Raw genomic sequence first — 21306 nt, 5'->3', positions numbered from 1 at the left:
TGCGTTGGTCTATTCACTTGGTGCTTCATTAGCTATTAAATCCATGCCGTTTATTGAGAGAATGCCCAAATTAATGAAACTCCATACCGTGTTTTCACTGCTGCCTTGCACCAAGGCAGATTGGCACACAGACTGACACAGAGCACATGCACACACACACACACGAATGCGCCGCAAACATTAACTAATCATTGAAGTGCCAATGCCAAGCAGCCGAGTTAAGGTGTCACTGTCACCACAAAAAGCCTTCAACAAAGAGAGAATACGAGGTAGGGAGAAGGTAAATATGACAGGAAAGAGGAAAGGAAGACAGCAAATGAGACTAAAACAGAGAAAGAGAAAGAAAGGGATGAAATGAAGACATGAAGAAGGAACAGGTGAACTAAACAAAAAGGGATGAAGGATTGATACAACTGGGTACTTTATAATGGTGTGAGGTCATGGCATTTATAAAACAGAAAAAGTAATTGTTGGTGATTAATTGTGTCACATTACGTTAGATATTTCAATTGTTTTTTTTTACTTTTAGGTTTTTACTAACTATAGTCAAATAAAGAATCAAACCACCAGCATCCAAAGATTTGCTCATCTGTCAGGACATAATATTTTATGGCATTGTAATAAAATATTTGTTCAACAACAACAAAAAACTTAATTTTTCCTTCCTATAAGGGTTGTTAATAATTATAATGTTACAAGATATACTGTGAAAGTTTTTGAGATGGTTATTGTTCAACTGCAACAGTACTGTCATAAAAAAATATTTATTACCACGGCATTTCTCAATAGAGCATCCTGAGAAACGCCACCAAGCTAAAATTGGGCCTTTGCTGCCACCTGTTGGACTACAGTGCATAATAACATCCAAATTAAAGGATAATACCACAGCGCTTAAAAAGGTAAAAATAAAAAAGTGTTGCTACTGTTGATTTGGACTCTGCATCCTTACTGTTCTTTCTTGTGTATAAAGGAATTTAGGACATTTAGACAGGTCTAACATGTACTATTTGTCTTTATAGTTGGTTCACATGTAAGAGTTTGTTTCCTGTGCTGAATGATTTTCCTCTACTGTGATTCACAATGTGTAAAGCAAATGTTTAAGCACAATAAATGCACACTAAGATTATTTTACCAGCTGAACACCCCTCGTCTCACCCTTCCCTAGGGTTGCAGCCAAAACATGACAAACGCAAAAGGTCCTAACTAGAGCCAGTGTTTAGTTTGTCTGTTTTGGGCTACTGGATGGCGGTGCAACATGCCGGACTCCATGGAAGAGGACTTGCTTCCTCTGTAGATAAAAAAAGGCTCATTCTGAGGTTATGGACACACAACAACTCTTTGTTTCAGACGATTGATGAAATGTATTCAGGATTTTTATCTTCAATTTTTGCCAATAGAACACTGGGTAATGCTTATAAAAAACAAAACGCAGATGAAGCAAAAAACATTTATTTAAGATTTTTTACCCCCTGAGCATAATTACTCCATCACAACTGAGAAAGACTTCCCAGGACACCCCAAATCTCTTGTTGTAGTAGGACCTCCTCTCAAATGAGGGCAAACTGTTCCAGTTCTGTGTGAATGGTGGTGGTGGGTGGTGTGTGGTGAGGCGTGGCCCAGTGTGGTGCACAGTTTGACGGTCATGGAGGAACAAGAGAAAATGTTTCCATAACCTGCCACAGTCAAGATAGAGGAACAGCTGTAATTCAGCATAACGACAACACCGCTTTACATTTCGAACATCCTCAGCATCCACTCTGTAGCTGTTGCTATGGGAAATGACAGAAGCATCTCATCTTTCTGTTTTTAATTTGTTTTTAGCATTTTCTTCTTGTTTTAATCAAAAGAGAAAGATCTTCATTGACTGATTTTTTATGCCTAAACAAACTAAATAAACAATTTTTCTTTGTTTATATCTGGTGGACCCTGAGCTTAAAAAAGTGTTCTGGGGACCTTATTCTGGAGAACAGCCTTATTATTATATCATATAAATAATATATTATACTATTACTACTATTATTACTCCTGCTTGGCTCGATTGCTTTGTATGATTTCACATAGATTTTAAAAGAGTTGTCAATGATTTCTGTGTATGAATATTTTATTTCTAGTATTATTTCTACCTTGATCAGCTGTTGAGGATATTTTGTTTTATATTTAAACACACTTTCCAGTCAGTACCTGCAGAAGACTTCTTACAGTTATCTGCATCTCCTGTTGGTTTGCACACAACTTCAGCTCCGTTCCTGTTTCAGATGGCTCTTCTGATTGGCTTGCTGTGTTCTCATTGGTCAGAGTCATCTTCTGGAGCTTCTCACTCAGCCTAAAAACACATTACAAAACAAGATTCACTCTGCTGGTTGCATGCAGTCCTTATGTGGAAAGTTGTATCTTAATACACTGTCAACGAGTCAAGTGTCATTTCAGTCGATGAAAAACATAGAAAAAAATCTGTCTCATATACAGTTGTATACAACAAGTGAGTGAGTATTATTTATGTGGTTTCACATGTTTAAGTTTGTTGTTTTGCTGCTGATTCAGTGCAGGGAGGTTGTTCAAGAGAAATTAGAGAATTACATTCAATGTAAATGAGAGACTAACAGCATTAAGACTAACAATTACCGTCTAGCTGCTTGGTTGGCACCAGCAGCTAACTGGCTGCACCTTGAACATCGCACATACGGAAGACACATCATTATTTTTTAACTCACGTGTGAAGCTGCAGTGAGTCTGTTCTAATGTCTGCCAGGCGTTCCACAGTAGTGTAAAGCAGTGTGATGCTGACCTTTGTTGATTAGAGCGGAGGCTGTAGGCGTGGATGGTGTCCATCAGCTGAACTCTGACTGCTCGTCCTTCTGGACTGGACAAAACATTAGACATGCTTTTGCCAGGAAACAGATTCATGAGCATAGGAGGCAGCTACAAAAAAAAAAAAACACACAGAGACACAATTTACTAACTTTACTTTTTATCCACAGAAACTTTAAAAATATTAATAGCAACTTCATTGACTTCTAAGAGGATCACACAAAATGTCTAGACATTGTCTATGAGAAAAATAATTACTCATACTGTAATACCGTGATAACTGACACAGCAGCGTCGCTATGTTGTTGTGTTGTATTTACTGACAGACTTAAAATAACAAGGAAATGCTCCACTTATGTTGTTCTGATTGGCTGAAAACATTGCACAATGACCAAAATCCTTTTAAAAAATGTCTCTGCTCTGACCTCCTCATTGGATGGATCCAGGATCAGCATGCAGATGAAGTCCTGTCTGGCACTCTTCAAGTTCAGGAGCTTTCGGTAGGCCTTTGATCTGTTCTCATAGTACTGACTGGCTGTGGGGTTGTACTTGATAGCCAGAGAAAACCTGTCAGCTGCCTCCTGGGACTTCCTGCAGATGCAGATGCGGAAACGTACTCACAAATTTGACAGCATCTGAACAAGATGGATGGCCGTTCTCTCTAGGTGTTAATGTGTTTGTGTGGCTGTTAATTTGTGTGGTTCTGACCCATCCTGGAAGCAGAAAGAGCCCAGCGTGTTGTGGAGGACAGCGAGGCGGAGCCGTATAGCAGGATCATCAGGCTGCATCATCTCCTCAGCCTGCTGGTAGTCAGCCAGAGCAAAACACCACTCACCCTGCTTGAAGAAACAGTCTAACACACACACACACACACACACACAATGCATGCCCATAAACAAATAAAAAGATCCTTTCAACTAATGTAATTCAGCATTAAGTTCACAGTTTGCTGATTTCTTAAAACAGGTGTGCAAGCTTGTGCAATGTTTTTGGCCTGTAAAACTTAAGAAGACAATGAAAAATCCCCATCATATTCTTCCAGAGCCCGAGGTATTAACTTCAAATGTTTTGTCAAACCAACAGTCCACAACCAAAAGATATTCAGTTTACAATCATTTCAAACAGTGAAAATCAGCAAATTATCACATATAACTACTTATTCTGCACCAGTGCATTTAGAAATAAGAAAATCAACACTGCTGAAGGTTCGTTCAGAAAGCAACTTAAAATTTTAATCTAAAACAAATTAGTGTATACACAACAAATATATTCAGCTGTATAGTGGGGAGTGGTGACACCATTTAAACTGGACATAAATTGTGTCTGGAGAAGCTCTTCAGCTTTTAAAACTTAGTAAGTATTTTCTGCTCCAAAGCAGCAGACAACAATTAGATTAACAGAATTTTTGATCCATAGGGATGACTTTATTTCCAGCTTTTCAACCCACATTCTGACCTGAAAGAAAATATTCTCCACTGAAGTTACAATATACACAAAATGATTTTGTTTGTGTGCACAGTAAACAAAGAGATGCACACACACACACACACACACACACACACACACACACACACACACATTCCAATACTCTCATCCACAGACCAAGCATCTATGGTCTCACCTCCACGGTTCAGGTACAGACCCGCCTGGCCCTTCTCCTCATCGATGGCCTTGTTAAGAAGCAGAGTGGCCTCAGCGTAGAGGCCTTTGCTGAAGCACTGAACAGCGAAATCATTGTAGGTGAGAACCAGCTGGAATTGCACCTCGTCTTGCACAGAGTCACTCCCATCCTTCTCGTCATTGGCCTTCGCCTGACCACCAACCTCCTTCTCCTCCTCCTCGCTCAGCTCCACAGCTTGGACAAGATCCTCGATGGCTGCAGTGAAGTCCTTCAGGCGTCGGTACAGAATCCCTCTGGACGACAGAGAATTGGTGTGAATAAAATTAAATTGATTCTGATTGAAACAAAGTAAATATGAGCAAATAAAACAGAATCAATTTTAGCTCAACGGGATTGAGTTGAAAAGAATTTGAAAGAATTGATTAAGCTGAACTGTTCTGACTTAAACCAAAGTACAGTAGAAGTTTCTCTTAGAAGTCTCTCTGTTTCATATTGTTACAAAGTCAATAACTTTGGCTACTGGTCAGACTAAATAGCCTTAAACTAATTTATTCACTCAGGTGCCCTGGTTTCCTTCCACAGTAAAAACAAACACGCAACTCATCACTAAAATGTCAAACTTTGTTATGTCAACTTGTACATTTCGTTGACTTACTTTACAGCACCTTTGTAACTGAGAGATGTGTTCGACAGGTTTCATTACTCTATTACTTACTTACTCGCAGCTCACCTGAGTGTGTCATATTGGTCAGACTCACCTGAACAGATAGAGACGGGCATTTTGTGGGCTGATATCCAGAGCAATATTGATCATGCAGAGGGCTTCGGGCAGCTGGCCAGTCAAAGTTAAGTCTGCTGCCTTTTGTCTGGCCCGCTCACTGGCTTCCTGTAGCTGCAGACGCAGGGCTCTAGCCTGCGGACACGTCGGGTTCAACGCCAACGCTGACTTTACGTCTCGATTACATTGGGATGTCTGGACAGAAGAGAAAGCCATCGATTGTAGGTTTACAGTAGGTGCAGTATATTTAAGACAATATTTGCAACTTCATACAGTATGAGTGTTCTTTAATCCATGTCTAATGTTTAGATACACCAGTTATTCATTTCATCATGTCATCAGACTATATTGCGAGATGCTTATTCCCTGCACTAGATTCCTTGATGAAGCTTGTGATTTAAATGTTTCCTTCTGTTTATACACTTCGTGAGACCTTAGTTATTTTGCTTCAACTGTGTAACATGATAAACATCTTCTTGCTCTGCAGTAAGTGTTAAGTGTTGTTCAGAGGTCTCTGGAGTTGTAACCTGGTTAAGGAGTTTGTACAGTCTGGCTCTCATGACGTAAAGGTCGGCGGTGGGACCATCTGACACCATCCAGTCGTTTACCATCTTGAGACAGTCAGAGTGACGACCTGCAGCTGTCAGACAAGCCAGACTGGGACACAAGGTGCAAACTTCAATAATGAACAATGTGTGTGAATTAGAAACAAAACTAGAATGAGAACCATAAAAGAACAAAACTGTAGATTGTAAATATTACATCTGATGTCTCAAGTACTTGTAAATTAATGAAATGTTTGGCTCTTTTGCATTTTAGTATGCAGGTTCCTGACCGTTTGACCTCATAGGCCCTGCAGCCAGGCTTCACCTCAACAGCTTTGCTGAAGGCCTCCAGCGCCTCCATTAAAAGGCCTCGGTCAAACAAACACTGGCCCTGAGAGCAACAGGAAAGACAAATATCAGCGTTCAATTATTTTATGTCCATGCATTAATCTGACATTTTTATGAAAGTGTCTTATAATCAGTGACACAGCAGAATAAACCAGAATTACACAGTGAATTATATATTAAACATGCATGACAGAGAAACACCAGATAACATCAACAGTAACAGTAACATTAAACCCCAGTCAGAAACTCTTACCTGGAGATAGTAGATGAAGGCCAACCGGGTGCTAAAGGCTCTGGGCTCCAAGAGACATGCCCGTTTATAACAAGCTGCTGCTGACTGGAAGTCACAGAGCTGCAGGTAGGCCTCCCCCTGGCTCACATGCAGCTGAGTCTAAAACACACAACAGCAGTCGTTATCGGTTATCACACTGAGAAGAAGAGAGATGAATTAATACAAACAGTGTGTCCGAAACTTACTGAAACATCTCACACCAGCAGACAGTGGCAATAATACTAAGAAAGTAAACACACAGGTGAAATTAAACCACCAGGTGGGTAAAAAGTATGTGTCAACGGTCAGTTGAGTTTTGCGTATAAAGATTTTTGGGGTAGTTTGATCAGTTTGATCATTATAATCAGTTATTGCAACATATGATGACAACCTTATTCATTACATGTTTGCCTCTCTAATAAACATTTGATCTATTTAACATCGAAGTTAATCAAAATATCAAAATAAAAAATAGCATAAGTTTTAAAAAGGGTAACTTTGCGTCCTTGTTAGTAAAGCACCTGTTCTGGCTGCAGTGTGATGGCTTTGGAGAAGCATAACACAGCCTTCTCATACTGGGACTTTCCCATCGCCTCTGTTCCATTTTTGTAACTGCAAAGAAAGACATCAGAAGCATTATTGAACCTGGAAAAGGCACACGCTGGATTTCACGTTCCAACTGTGCATATAAGTTCAGCAAAGATCACTTCTATTTGGTTTTCCAATATTTGTAACATAGAGATGAGCTTCGCTTCTCTTGAAGAAAACACTTGAATATCATTTCAGTAATGTAAAATACTACAGAATATATTCACAGCACATGGCTGTAGGTGAGGCTAAAGTACAACTCCTTCATGACAGGTGTCCATCAAATGATGTAATTTATCATTGTCCATTTATGTCCCTTTTTGCCACCTCATTCAAAGGTGCTGTGATGTAGTTGGTGAAAAGGGAGAAATAGTGAAAAATTAAGAATGTAAAATGTCTGAGAGGACATTAGATTCTTTGGTTCAGGGGCAGGACTTCTGGTGGGCGGGACATTTGATTGACACCTGACAAAACGTATTTGATGACAGGTGGTTTCTTTATTCTCTCTTTCACTCCTGCAAATGTGTCATTCATGATTCTCACTGCTCTGCAGCCTTGCTCTGAATGATGAGGCTCCACTGTAGCTCTGGTCTTCGGGGATGTTCCTCCTCTGGTGCCAGAATGATTTTACCAAAAAGCTGCTTGAATGGGTTTTTTCTCCTCGCCTCATCCAGCTTCTCCTCTGACACAGCAGTGGGAAATAAACTGCTCTCTCCTTCTTGCTGGTGGACAATTAAGTGACAGAGATTTGACATTAAATATACAAAATAATTCAGTTTTCCTGAGGTGTTGTAAACTCAAACACCACTCAGTTTGTTTGATGGGCTACTATTAAGTTAGTATGATTACAAATTTAATACATTTCGAGACTTTATGTAAAAAAAAAAAAAACATAAAACAAAATCAAACTCGTAAAAATTAGACTTATGCCTAATCTTTTAAGAGACTCTATGTCATTATTTATAGACGATTTCCTGTACTTTTGACCTTTTTGGTGCTTGTGTTGTGTGAGTTAATGTTACAAGCTAACGCTAGCTTAGTCCAGATGCTATGCGAAAACAATGTTCACTTTTTCATAAAAGCATTAAACTTCAGAGATGGAGCCATCGCAAAAACGCCACGTGGCAGCCATGGCGGCCATTTTACTTTCCACCAGAACTTAATTATGTATTTTGCATCAAATCAAACATGATAGATAAAATGATGTCTGCCCCCATGTTTTGATGGTCAGGGATTACAATGATACTATATACTACATCATAAATTGTTCAGATTTACAGTTAATGGTGAATTCAGGTACTTTGTGATTTTGAAACTAGATAGATCAAATTATATGTCAAAAACTCTTTCACTTTTTCATAGAAGCTTGAAACTTGGTACGACTACATAGTTTGGGGTCCTGAACATTATAAGATATGGAGCCATTGCAAAAATGCCATGGGCCCCAAACTGTACAAGTGTACAAAGTTTCACGCTTTTATGAGAAAGTGGATGAATCACCTGAAATTCGTGGCTTATCACCTGGACTAGTTGGCTAACTTTTGAGAATCAAAAGCTGCTCTAGGTGGGTGAATACCTTTATGACAAAGGTTATTTCATAATGTTGACTTGGCTGGCATTATTATACTGAAAATAAAAACAATTCAGCTGGTTAGGTATCTTCAGACTATAAGCTTTAACCTAAACTCCTTTTAAATATAAGATAGCTATCCTTTTACCTTATAGATGCAATAAGAACTGTAGCTAGCTACCATTAACTGGCTAACGTTTTGCCGCCAGGTACTAGCTTTAGCTAACTAGCTAGTTGTAACTTCTCGCTAGCTACTTTTGCTATTGCTTTTTCAACAAACATTTCTTTACCAACTGGTCATTTCTCTCCTCAGAAGTGTCCATTGAGTCGTTCAAATAGCTGATATAAGTTTTATATCAGCTCAGTCACTTTGGCTCTGTGTATTTTTTCACTTTGACTGGCTGGTAATGTTAAAAATCAGGAAGTCGCCATGGAAACCAACTTCAACACTCCGCGCTTTTATTTTCTAAACGAAGAGTTTCTACTTTGAGCGAGAGGCTTCCCGTCGTACCACTTCCGGCTTCCGTTTCGGACCGTGTAAAATTGAGTGTCCACCAATATTAATATTAAAAGATTACCTCCGTGATACTGCTCACAAAGAATAACGTCGTGGCAAATAGTTAATTAACTGCTATAGGAGGAGACAGCCCTTTAGCTTTAGCTTTAGCCTTATCTTCGACAGCCCAGCGTTTCAGTTTGACAGTGGCTAAACCTCTGTGGTCCCCACCGGTATGTAACATGTTACACGACAGTCTTTGGCTGAGCGCGCAACTATCTTTTCCCACTGCTACATGAAGACTTTTATTTTGAAAACGGGAAATGACAGGCACGCACGATGATCAGCTGACTGAAATGTTGACAAAGCAAGTTCGTGGCCGGTGGAGGAAGCAAAATCTCTGACAGAACAGCTTCGGCGATGGTGAGATTCCAACTAAAATGACCGATGTTTACTTCACATACTGTGTAGCTTATTTTTTCGATTCCGCCATCGCGTGACTGCACGGTTCCTAGTTTGTACACGAGCTACTGTTGCTTTTCTCCAGACTCTCTCCTGAGCCGTGATCCATGTAAAAGGCGAACAAGAGAAGAAGGTAAAACGCCAGATAACATCACTGCTGTCGGTATGGACATCCAGAACGAGAGGAGAAGGCTGCTGGAGGCGGAGGGTGGAGATGAGGATCCTACAGGTCTCATGTCTGAGCAGGATGCTTATCTGAGGTCAGTTAACGCACAACTCGTTTGTATATTGCAGAATTAACTGGAAGAGTCACTGCTGATGTCGCTACAGTGGCTAATGATGACCTAAACAAAACAAACACACACAGAGAGGGATTGTTAAAGATGTGTTACAGGGGTTTTACATGTCTTAGCCAATTCACTATAAAGGACATACTTCACGTCACATCTGTGTGTTTCACACACACACACACACACACACACACACACACACACACACACACACACACACAGAGGCCCCCATTTCCACTGATTTCTGAACAATATTAAAATCAGTTAGTAGACATCAATCTATCAAAGTCAACATCAAGCGTGGATTCATGTAAGTTGCCTTAGTGACATCGTCATTGATGTAATCAGTCTACACTATGCAGTTGCTTTATCAGCAGCAGTAATGTAATTGTTTAACAATGGAGAAGCCAGAGTCAGGCCAGGTTTATCAAGATTTTCACTTGATTACTTAAATGATGAAACAGTCTTCAGAGTTATTGTCAGCTAATTTCATTCTAGTCAAATGAATGACCTGTTGTATCGTGTGTGTGTGTGTGTCATTTCCTACAGAGGGAATCAAAGACATCAGAACATGTAGTATATATTGTAAATCTAAAATCTATAACTGTACAACCTGCGTTCATACATTGTCAGCAAAAATCAACAACAAGCAAAAAGGCTTGGTATAATTTGTTGTTCCTGTGCTGAGGTGCTTGAAATGCTGCGTAGTCGCACACTCCTAATCCTTTTCCACCACATCGTCAGTGTGTTGATTTACTTCTTCACTGCTCTACCTCTTAACCTCAGACAATGCCATAAACATTTTGATTAAACCGTGTTTTGATCATTCAGAAAATGTTTATTAGAAGTCACTTTGCTTGAGTCAATATGACTTATCTCACTGTACATGTATGTCATTACCAAGCATTAAGAACATGCCGCACTGAATATAAATTACATTAATTTATTTCTTAAAAATGACACAATTTGCAGATTCCCTGCAGTGTTCTACTCTTTAACTAGGGGCATTATAATGTTCAAACATAGTTATATAAGCAGCTGAACTGTCCTTTGGTCATGCTTGATACACTGACCCTTGAGTGGTTTTGACCTTTACCTCCTACAGTCCGCTCTGTTCCTCTTTTCTCTCCACAGTAAAGTGAAGAACAATAAGTTGTACCTGGCGACGTTTGCATCTGTTCTGGGTCCCATGAGCTTCGGGTTCGTGCTGGGGTACAGCTCTCCTGCCCTCCCTGAACTCACCAGAATCGCTGACCCTCGGCTGCGACTGGACAGCATCCAGGCCTCCTGGTTTGGGGTACGATGGCAGCCGTGATGATTTAATATCACATGCCTCAAAGCAGAACCGTTTTTAGAGAGTGTGTTACGAACTTGTCAGCAGTTTTATGCCATCACATGTTGTCACAACACACCTTTTGGGCTGTTGGATTAACTTGAGCTCCAAAAATTGTATGAAGTGAAACATGTTTAGAGCTGAATATCAGGGATTACTTCCTCAAAATATACAGAAGTTGTTTACAATTTATTTCATTCCATTGTGACATTGTTAAGGGCACTATATAGGGCCTTAATTTGACACTCAGACTTCAGACACTGACATAAAAAGACAGACAGTAAATATAGTGTACTATATAGAAAATAGGGCATCATTTCAGACAGACACAGGTCACAGACAGTTAAATGTCAGTTAAAATCATTAAAATGTCAAGTCTGTGGACAATACTGAAGGAGTGAAGTCAACTACGACTCCGAAGGTGCATTTCAGTAAGAAACGTAATTACAGAACTTTTTATTTAATTTAACATTTGCTGCTTCTTTCTGGTAGTTCAGTGTGTCTAATTCTTCTTGTTAAATAAGTATGTGTGTGTGTAAACGTGCCGGTTTGGTTTTATATATTGAAATCAGCATCACAGATAAACATGACTCAGTCGTTTAAGTAGCAAAGTCAGCAAAAAGTACAGATTTGAACAAAATGGCAATAATTTACTAATTTGTTAAATTTTCTAGGTCTCACTTAACTGAGAGTGTTATAGTTTGTCAAGTACATGGTCAAATGAAAATAAAATGACTGAGGTTATGTCCTGAATCTGTGTGTTGTTTATTTTTCAGTCCATAGTGACGGTGGGAGCAGCCCTTGGTGGCCTGCTGGGCGGATGGATGGTGGGGAAGATCGGCAGGAAGCTCAGTCTGATGTTCTGCTCGCTGCCGTTCGTCTTTGGCTTCACCATCATCATCGCAGCACAGAACGTGTGGATGCTTTACGTCGGCAGAGTGCTCACCGGCGTCGCCAGCGGAATCACGTCACTGGTCGTACCGGTAGGAAGCACCTCATCCTCTTTTTCAGTTTTATCTGTATAAATGTAAGATTTGTTGAAACATTCAAAAATGAACTAAAACTGTCAACATAATGTGAAGAAATAACAGTTTTGACAGTTGGCCAATTCTTTCATATCACACCTTTACGTTAACTTACATGTTCATAAAACATGAAATATATCTGTATTTTTTCCGACTAATTGTTAATCTCTTGAATGTATTTTTTGATAAATTAATTACTATGGAGCTTAAACAGTTAAACAGATAATTAATCAATTGACATTGAATGAAATGGCAATAATTTTGATGGACAAATCAATCACAGATGTATTTTAAACAACACTTTCTGTGGTTTTAGCTTCTCAAATATGAAAATCAGCTGTATCTCCCTATTTCGTATAATTGTAAATTGAATATGTTAGGTTTGAGACTATATAAAGGGCAAAACAAGCAGTTTGACCACACAATTTGTGAAGGTCAAAACAAGGAGTTTGTGAAGCACATCTTTCTCTATTTGCTGCGGTTTTATACACCAAACGATGAATCAATCAATAAGGAAAGTAAGCAGCGTTTTAATCCATAATAAAACAAAAACTCATTATTAGAGGCAGAGTTAAACAATTAATCAGTAATAGTAATAGGCTAATTGTTTTGGCACTGCCTGGAAAGTCCCGAGCTAATTCACTATCACGTTTCTATGGATAAATATCAGTAACTCTGATGTTTAACCTGTGTCATTTTTTGTTTTTCTCTCTTCATGCAGCTTTACATCTCCGAGATGGCACACGAGCGGGTACGAGGGTTTTTAGGCACCTGTGTGCAACTCATGGTGGTGCTAGGCATCCTGGGAGTGTATCTTGCAGGTATGTAAAAACTGGTCATTAAAACTGGTTGAGGTTTAGATGAACATAACACAGGCGTTTACAAGCTGTAAATCATTGAGAGTTTTATGTGATGTAACTTAACATCCACCAGCTACATACTGCAGAGCTACACATCTGCCCTTTCTGGTTCTTATGTGTTTTAATTCACTTTGCTGCTCTGTCCAACACTTATTTAAAGGGCTTCTTTATGCATCTGCGCCGGCCACAGCTGCAGCTGGTGGCATCATGTTTTCATGTTTTCCGTCCGTCTATTTGTTTATTGTCATGGCTACAACTTTGTTCTCTATCAGATTCAGCTCTCAATGAACTTACACACTAATAGACTTCCAGAAGTGGTCCTACATGAGCTTGTTGGTTTTGCTGATATTGAGCTTCAGATAAAGCCATGACGAGTTGGCAGAGATACTCAACTGTGAAGCAGTAATTCTAGTTGCAGGTTATACCGCTGTTTCAAAGGTTATAAAGAAGAGATGACCCTAACCTCGCCGTCATGTGATTTGATCATCCTCAGTTATGATCAGAGAGAGTCATGTTCTGCCTCTTCGACAGCAGCCTCGACACTAATTGACCTGAATGAAAATAGCTGCCTCTTGCTAATCTAGTTAGCTGCATGCCATTTACGTTGTCTCAGTAGAAGCTGGTGTGTCACATGAGGTGGGTTTGTCTCGTGTTAGAGGTCAGTGAAAAATATGATCGTTAAATGATTTAAGTTGAGCTGCCCTTCTAATGTAAAGCAAATGTGGTATTTACTTGGTTTACATCATGAAGGAAGAGTGTAAAAAAAGCATCAGGTTACAAAATAGACGATTCCATCAGCTAGAGATCTGTTTACAGTTTCTAAATGTTAGGGCACATTTTTATCTTAGTCACAATAAAGAGAAATGAATCACCAGATGGATCAACATAAAGTGGAATGAGGAAATGCTCTCAATGTAATCATGTTTTTTAGAGGAATAATTTGTTTGAGCTTACAAGCATTAAAAAAAAACATTTTTGTCACAAACAAGCTGCTGTTTAGCGAAAAGGTCGACAATGTGATCTTTGTAGAAAAATCAGTGGAACAATCAGATCAGTAGAGAGGTATATTTTTAGATACTGCAGATGAAGACATTCATGTGGAAACCTGGCCTTGACAAAGCTCCACTGTGTCCCGCAGCCTGTGGTCTGTCTCGGACACTTCAGTGCTTGGCATGTTAAGAACACAGCTGGGGAAAAACTCAAATCTTCCTGGGTCACACATTTAAAAATGGGGACGAATTTCCTTGTCTTCTCCCCAAAGGGGAAAAAGGTGAGAATTTAAACCACTGGAGGTCAGTGAAGAGTGTGAAGTAACTCTTTAGGAACTTACATACTGACTGTCCTAAATTTGGATTACAAAGTGAGTGATTAGTTGAAACTTACTATTGAGCAGAGGTTAAAGATAAGTAGCGTCATAGTTAGCATGAAATTACACACTGGCCATTTGTAATGGTGTCGTTGCTAGTTTCAAATCGACGCAGTTTTCATTTTCACGCCCAGCGCCCACATTGAGTAAATAGCAAATGTACTTGTGCCCACCTGTGTGCCCCTGGGCGTGTTGGTTTCAAAGGCGCACTGATGGCACATTGCCTTCTCCAGGCAAAATCGACATAGACCATCAAAAAGCTGCTCTAAACTTAAAGGTTACTGCTATTTAAAGGGACAATATTCAGATAGTAAAATGCACCTAAAAATTTATTTTTTTCATATGCAGTCAAGCAGTTAGCAGAGGACCACATTCCTGTCCCTCAGGTGAAATGAGTACCACTGCTTAATATACGCCTGGTCCTGGTGCACCTGGCTCTTAAAGGGAATGGGAGATGACACTCAAAACACACCCATGAATAATTCAGAGTCTAAATACAACCCCTTGGCACCATGCGCCTCCCTTTGCACCCAGATTATCCACCGTTTAACTAGCAAAATGGACTTGGACACTCGGTGGCACTCTTTTGTCTGTGTTGTATTTGTTGTTTTTACGACCCAAAGGTAATATGATCCAGTGTTAATGTCTATATCTGAGTCACATATTGTTGTGTGATGGATGGATAGAATGAGTCTGTCCTGGATAGAGCTGAAACAATTGTTCAATTAATCAAGCAACCAAAAATTATTCTGCAACTACTTTGATAATCGAGAATTATTGAACACTAATTTCAGCTTCTCACTCTGAGCACTGTGAACTCATCCTGCAGGTCTCTTCCTTGACTGGCGCTGGTTGGCGATCTGCAGCTCCATCCCTCCGACGCTGCTGATGGTCTGCATGTGCTTCATGCCAGAGACACCCCGGTTCCTGCTGTCACAGGGCAAGAGGCGGGAGGCTGAGGAGGCACTTCGCTTCCTGAGAGGACCTGACGCCCCCGTCGAATGGGAGTGCGCCCGCATCGAGGACGCCTGTGATGAGCAGGTAAGTCTGTGGTTGGTTGGCCTGGCTGTGATGTGATGTGATGGACAGTGAGGGCCAGTGAGAAGCAATAACAGAGAGAAACATAATCCTCCAATCAACAAATGATCAGAACATTTTAAGATGGCACCAGCCTCTTCAGTGCTAGTGGGACCACTGTCGGAAATGTTGAGTAAATACATAGACTGTTTAGGTCAAAGTGTCAAACAGTGAAGTGTGAGTCTGTCCTTTTTCTATTTTCTCTCAGGGCTCCAGTTTTAACATGTCTGACCTGAAGGATCCTGGTGTCTACAAGCCTCTGGTGATCGGTTTCATGCTGATGCTTTTTCAGCAGTTGACGGGGATCAATGCTATCATGTTCTACGCTGAGAACATATTTGAACAGGCACATTTTAAGGTAATTAGCACAGAGGTCTCGGCTCTCTATTCAATTACAAATGTGTTCAATTTAGCACAACTCCTGTCCAGTACTCTCAATTAATATGGATTTATTACTATATGATAATTGAAATGATAATTGACCTTTTCCTACATTGTTTTTTGAGTGATGCAGAATCTACTGTTATAAAGTCATAACATACAATATCATCCATTGAAAAAGTGAGGTTCAATTTTCTGTTTGATTTACACAAATACCTGTTCTGACCCATTGTTAAACTTTTAAGAAAATACAATCTCTGGCACAAAAACATCCCTACAATCCAATCTAAATGCAAATAAAACCTTATTTAAATCTAGGACATTTCAGCAAGGAATCACACTGAATTGTAATTTCATGTATGTACGAATCAGAAAGGTAAAGCAAGTTTTGTAATTTTTCAGTGTAAACAATTTTATCTTGTTGAAAGAACAGCTGTGAATGTTTGGTTTTATTTCAGGAGAGTGACCTGGCTTCGGTCATCGTGGGTCTGATTCAGGTCGTCTTCACAGGAGTGGCAGCGGTGATCATGGACAAAGCAGGAAGGAAAATCCTTCTCATCATCTCAGGTATTTCCAATATCAAATTTAATATTTGAAACAAATGTTTTTACTTTTTATTAATATAAACATTTGTATGGGGCACTGACGATGAACTGCAATGTCTAGTTTGTTGCATGTCGTTCCGTTTCTCTCCACTTTCATTTATTGCTATCTCTTAACTATTTAGGCATAAAATGGTCGAGAAAATACAAGAAAAAAGATTTGAAGTATTTTATTATTCAATGGGAGAGTTGTTTGGTGTTTTGGAATGAAATCATTTAATCAGTTCAGCTCTTTCTGTAGCATTAGACAGAACTGCGAGGTCATGACAGATTTTGTTTGTTTTTCAATTAATAATCAAGGTGTTGCCATGGCAATCAGCACCACAGCGTTCGGGGTTTACTTTTACCTGACGTCCAAGCTTCACACCCCCACTGTGTCACTGAGCGTCTTGATGCTGGACATCCAGAGCAAGGCTGGTGAAGAACCCCATGCTAACTTGGCCTGGCTGGCCTTGGCCAGCATGGCTGTCTTCATCACAGGTGAGCTCCTCAGTCAAAGTCATTGAAGCTAGCTTAAGAGCAGCATGAAATAATTTATCTATAATTGTTAAGATCAAAAAGATGAATCAAGATACCAAAGATGTAGTGAAATAATTGTGTTTCCCAAATTAACCCGACAACAATACAGTGTTAAAAATACTTAGCCCTGGCACTCTTCATTCATCTCTCTAAGTCCTTTTCCCTACATCTCCCACCAACTTTTAATGATACCCCCATCCCACAGATACACCCCCCCTTTTCCCCTATATCTATCTCATGTTCTTTGTAGTATTCTTTTTGTGAAATGTTAAGTATAATATGTAACATATTTAGTCTCTAAAGGCTAAGTAAATGAACAGAAAGCTATTGTTGTGTGGCAGTCAGGGACAGTGCTCTTGAAGCTGTAGAATTTACTTCAGTTACCAGCTGATAAGCAGATTATTTTGCACCTGCTTTATTTTGTGTCTGGATATTGTGAGATATTGCACCACAAATTCATAGATTTAATCAACTTAGAAAATGATGGAGATTTTCAAGAACATAAGGATTGTGCCATATTATTAATTGTTGTTGTGTTCAGGTTTTGCTCTTGGTTGGGGTCCAATCCCATGGCTGGTCATGTCGGAGATTTTCCCCGCTAAAGCGAGAGGGTTTGCCAGTGCTGTCTGCGTCCTCACCAACTGGGGCATGGCATTCGTCGTCACCAAAACATTCCAAGACATGATGGTGAGTGCTCAACAGGATACAATTAAAACGGTTTTGATTATATAAAACAAGCATAGTTTTTTATATGACATTGGGAAAAGTAATGGCTTTCTCTCGATTTAGTTCTTGCTGTGATCGACTTAAAACAAATGTTGTCTTGGGATCACAAACCAATTTCTCACAATGGCAACATGCAGTATAAATAGGTATTACATTAATGTGGCATAACATCCTGTAGATCACAGAGCAAATAACCTATTTCATCAACTCGACATGTCATTTATTTCATGTTTACAGGAAAACAAACTGACTGATGTCAAGACCTTGACCATTATTATTATCAAAAAGCACAACATAAAAAACATCCCATACATGTATTCACTGACTTTCCGTATTTTTGGATGCTTTAGTGGCATCATTTTTTGTATCTGTCCGTGTCCATTCAGTTTGAAGTTACTCTACTGCTTTGATTGAAATTAGAGCTTAAACAATTACTTGATTAGAGCAACATTATGTAGAAACTGGCATTTTGGGCGATTTGGCGACCCCCATAGTTTCTGAGAGCAACACCACTGTCGTAAATACAAATCCCAGGTCTGCGACAATTTGTTACATGTAATGTAGGTGCCAACTACAAACAAAACTCATTACGTCATAACAATGTCATGTCATTCTCTCCATTATAAAACACTGCCCCATCAAAATAATTTTAAAAACTGTTATTTTAAGATTAAAAAAAACTACATAATGTTGCTTTAATGAGCTTATTGATTGGCAAGATTCATTGAATTAATTTCAGCAATCTATTTAAAAAACTATTCAAACTATTCTCTGTTTCCAGTTTCTCCAACATGAGAAAATATCTGCTTTTCACTGTTTTTTTAGCATTAAAAACAGAATATCTTTGGCTTTTGGACTGTCTGAAAAAATCAGCAATTTGAGGACATATTATTATGCACCATAGGAAATTGTGATTTCCTAAAAAATTAAATGAGCAATTTTTTAAAAATCGACTAATGGTTTGATAATTAATAATGATCCTTACGCTGTGTGTTCTGTTGCCTTTTTGTCTGTTGTGGACTATTTTTTTAACTTATGAAACCTTCATCTATGGCCTTTCCGACATAACTTAGACATCCATGTCTAAATAATTACAAATAAAGAAATAAATAAAACTGTGACCTCTTCCAGACTCTTCTAACCAGCGCTGGAACCTTCTGGCTGTTCGCCTCTATGTGCGTCCTCAACGTCATCTTCACTATCGCCTTCATCCCAGAAACTAAGGGCAAGACACTGGAGCAGATTGAAGCCACTTTCAGAGGGACATCAGGTCCATGAAGCCCCCTTCCTTGCCAAAAAAACATCACACATGTCAAAAACTGAAACATCTCTGACCTCATATTTCAGAACTGACTTGTCCTGGCGACACTGTGTGGGCATTTGTAAATCTTTGTGAAACCTTGAAAGCTATGAAGCTGTTCAAAACACATTCATTAGTTTATATCACAGACACTGCTCAACCTAATGCATACTAATACAACAGCACTGTAATGATGCTGCCTTCATGAAGGTAATGCTGTTCTTTTTTTTTTTTTTTTTTGTGATTTAACTGTATGATCCTATTGGAGGCTGTGGTTTATGGTGCTGTTGAACTGATGGGTGTTTCTCATATTTTGTCCACCCCATGTGTATCAACAGGAGGCCTGACCTTCAGCATTGAAAAATGTGATAATCAGGCTTTTAAATACAGTTTTCATTCTTTAAATTGTATGTTGTGCTGAGAAACAAACATGTTTAACACAATAACAAAATAATCAGAGAAGTGTTTTGAAAACTGGACTAAAGTGCACCTTTAAACACTGTGTTGCAGAGTGACCACAAGCGAGTAGATTCAGCAAAGGTTTAGTTTAGCACTGACTGTGGTGGAGCGACTACCTCCTGTAAGACAACTCTACACTGCCCTCTGCAGGTGTCACTGTTGTAGCTCACCTCTGAGTACACAAATAAGATTTCCTTTCCTGGGGCAGACTTATTGAAAGCTACAAAACTGAAAATCATGTACATAGTTAAAGCTATATATAAAACTGGGGTCTTAACACTTTCAGTCTGGGATTCTCTACTGTGAAGTATCAGAGTGAAATTGATGCTGAAGGTTTGCTACACCCCAAATTTTTCTTTAGGTGAGACTTTTTTTCAAGGAGAAAAGAGGCTGTGGTAAGCTTAAATAAATATCAGGTATAAAATATTCAAATTAGGTTGTTTTTTTTGTGTGGAAAAGACATAGTGAAATCTCTGTAGATGTTTCTCAAACCAGTGCTGCAGCATAATCTTTTTTACTCCAGTTTTTGTCAATTATGGCATAAAACAGAGAATCTGTCTTAATCCTCATTTGAAACCCTTTTGAGATTTCAGCAGGTTCCTAAACAGATGTTAGTTTCCTACACTGAGAGTATGTTCGGTTAAAATGTAAGAAATACTCTCTGGGTTTTTGGACTTTTTTCCACATTCATTTCTATTTGACAGAAGCTGTTACAATGCTGGAGCAGAGTGTAGGGAATACAGGTACTTTTTGAAACAATGTCAGTGTTTAGTTTTTTTAAAGTTACCTTTACTAGGTAAAAATAATATCTGGTGTCCTGGTGTTCCTCCTTAAACTCTAAATGTCTCTTGAAAGAATTATGAAGGTTTTTTGTACTGATGATTTGGGAAGTGAGTCTGCTGTTTACAATGACTGTGCTGACTGTTAATCTAACTGTGCAGTTAGTATCATCAGAGAAATGAAGTGAAACTAAACCGATTCCCTGATGCAAAACTTGTTTAACCTTTATCATCAAAAACTGACAACTGTAAACTCTTTTATAGAAAGAATACGGGCGTGTTTTTGTAATGTTTTTGCAATAATTTTCTCTTGGGATATTCTACATGACATGTTGTGAACATGACTTATATACAGTTGGGATGGTGATGATATTTGATTTCAGACTGATGTTTTGTTACAGTTTTTAAGGATTTTACATTTTTCTCTTTTTTAAGATAATTCTTCTCTATATGAATAAAGACCTGTTTTGGTGTTTGTTTGCTATGAGCTCAGTGAAGGTATAAAATAAATAAATTATTCCACTCTTTAAACCATTTCTCCACTGGCTGTATGTTTGCATATAGTTTATAAATTCACTCAATATTTAGTTTTAACAGGATCAAATGACACTCTTTGTCACAGTGTAATTATCCCATTAATGCACCATTAACTGTGCCTGTGAAGAAAATATGATTGTGTTTCGTGTCATTCAGTAATGATTTAAGGATCATCAGCTTTATTGGAGTTTTAAATTCCAGCCTCCATTTGTCAAATGTTGATATGTGATTATGGACAGGGCAGAAAGTCATGCAAATACTGAATTCTGGCAGGATGATATATTTATCTAGACTGGATGTATTTCTAAAAGAAATTCTTTGTAAACAGTTAAACTTTAATTCCAGGTGTTAAATTGTTTTTTTATGGTGCCATAAAAACCATCATTGTTTGAGAATATATTGAAAGGACAAATGACAAAATATTTCTGAGGCTGAGAATAAAAAGTGTTTGTTTGTGCAAAGAAACATTTGATTTTATTCATTACAAACTAAGTCACCATATCTCAAGGGCTGCAATAGAAACAGATGCATAATGTATTTTTGTTAACATGACACAGTCTGCTAG

General features: G+C 38.8%; 2 protein-coding genes across 2 annotated transcripts; one reads left to right on the top strand and one right to left on the bottom strand.

Annotated features, from left to right (window-relative positions):
- Positions 1-1503: 1503 nt before the first annotated feature.
- On the bottom strand, positions 1504-8852 carry ttc16 (tetratricopeptide repeat domain 16). The gene is made up of 13 exons (XM_073465707.1): positions 8820-8852; positions 7503-7681; positions 6893-6983; positions 6354-6491; positions 6043-6143; positions 5735-5864; positions 5188-5402; positions 4430-4722; positions 3517-3661; positions 3234-3399; positions 2786-2919; positions 2182-2323; positions 1504-1673 (listed from the first exon to the last, which is right to left on the bottom strand). The coding sequence occupies exons 1-13, from the start codon at positions 8850-8852 to the stop codon at positions 1641-1643; spliced, it is 1800 nt and encodes a 599-aa protein (XP_073321808.1). The 3' UTR covers positions 1504-1640.
- Positions 8853-9363: 511 nt separating this feature from the next.
- On the top strand, positions 9364-20735 carry slc2a8 (solute carrier family 2 member 8). The gene is made up of 11 exons (XM_073466976.1): positions 9364-9448; positions 9573-9747; positions 10912-11074; positions 11887-12093; positions 12857-12956; positions 15191-15402; positions 15647-15796; positions 16278-16386; positions 16722-16901; positions 17482-17627; positions 18798-20735. The coding sequence occupies exons 2-11, from the start codon at positions 9653-9655 to the stop codon at positions 18942-18944; spliced, it is 1509 nt and encodes a 502-aa protein (XP_073323077.1). The 5' UTR covers positions 9364-9448; positions 9573-9652; the 3' UTR covers positions 18945-20735.
- The last annotated feature ends 571 nt before the right edge of the window (positions 20736-21306 follow it).

Source organism: Pagrus major, chromosome 5 (assembly GCF_040436345.1).
Source record: "Pagrus major chromosome 5, Pma_NU_1.0".
Taxonomy (NCBI): Eukaryota; Metazoa; Chordata; class Actinopteri; order Spariformes; family Sparidae; genus Pagrus; species Pagrus major.
This window is presented reverse-complemented; position numbering and strand designations above follow the sequence as displayed.

Excerpts from the sequence above, each read along its gene's own strand:
- slc2a8 (XM_073466976.1), top strand. The coding sequence starts at position 9,653 with ATGGACATCCAGAACGAGAGGAGAAGGCTGCTGGAGGCGGAGGGTGGA. Across the intron at positions 9,748-10,911 it reads GAGCAGGATGCTTATCTGAG|TAAAGTGAAGAACAATAAGT; the intron begins GTCAGTTAACGC and ends TTCTCTCCACAG. Across the intron at positions 16,387-16,721 it reads AATCCTTCTCATCATCTCAG|GTGTTGCCATGGCAATCAGC; the intron begins GTATTTCCAATA and ends TTAATAATCAAG.
- ttc16 (XM_073465707.1), bottom strand. The coding sequence starts at position 8,852 with ATGGACACTTCTGAGGAGAGAAATGACCAGTTG. Across the intron at positions 2,920-3,233 it reads TGGATCCATCCAATGAGGAG|CTGCCTCCTATGCTCATGAA; the intron begins GTCAGAGCAGAG and ends TTTTTTTTGTAG. Across the intron at positions 1,674-2,181 it reads CTGTAAGAAGTCTTCTGCAG|GTTATGGAAACATTTTCTCT; the intron begins GTACTGACTGGA and ends TGACTGTGGCAG.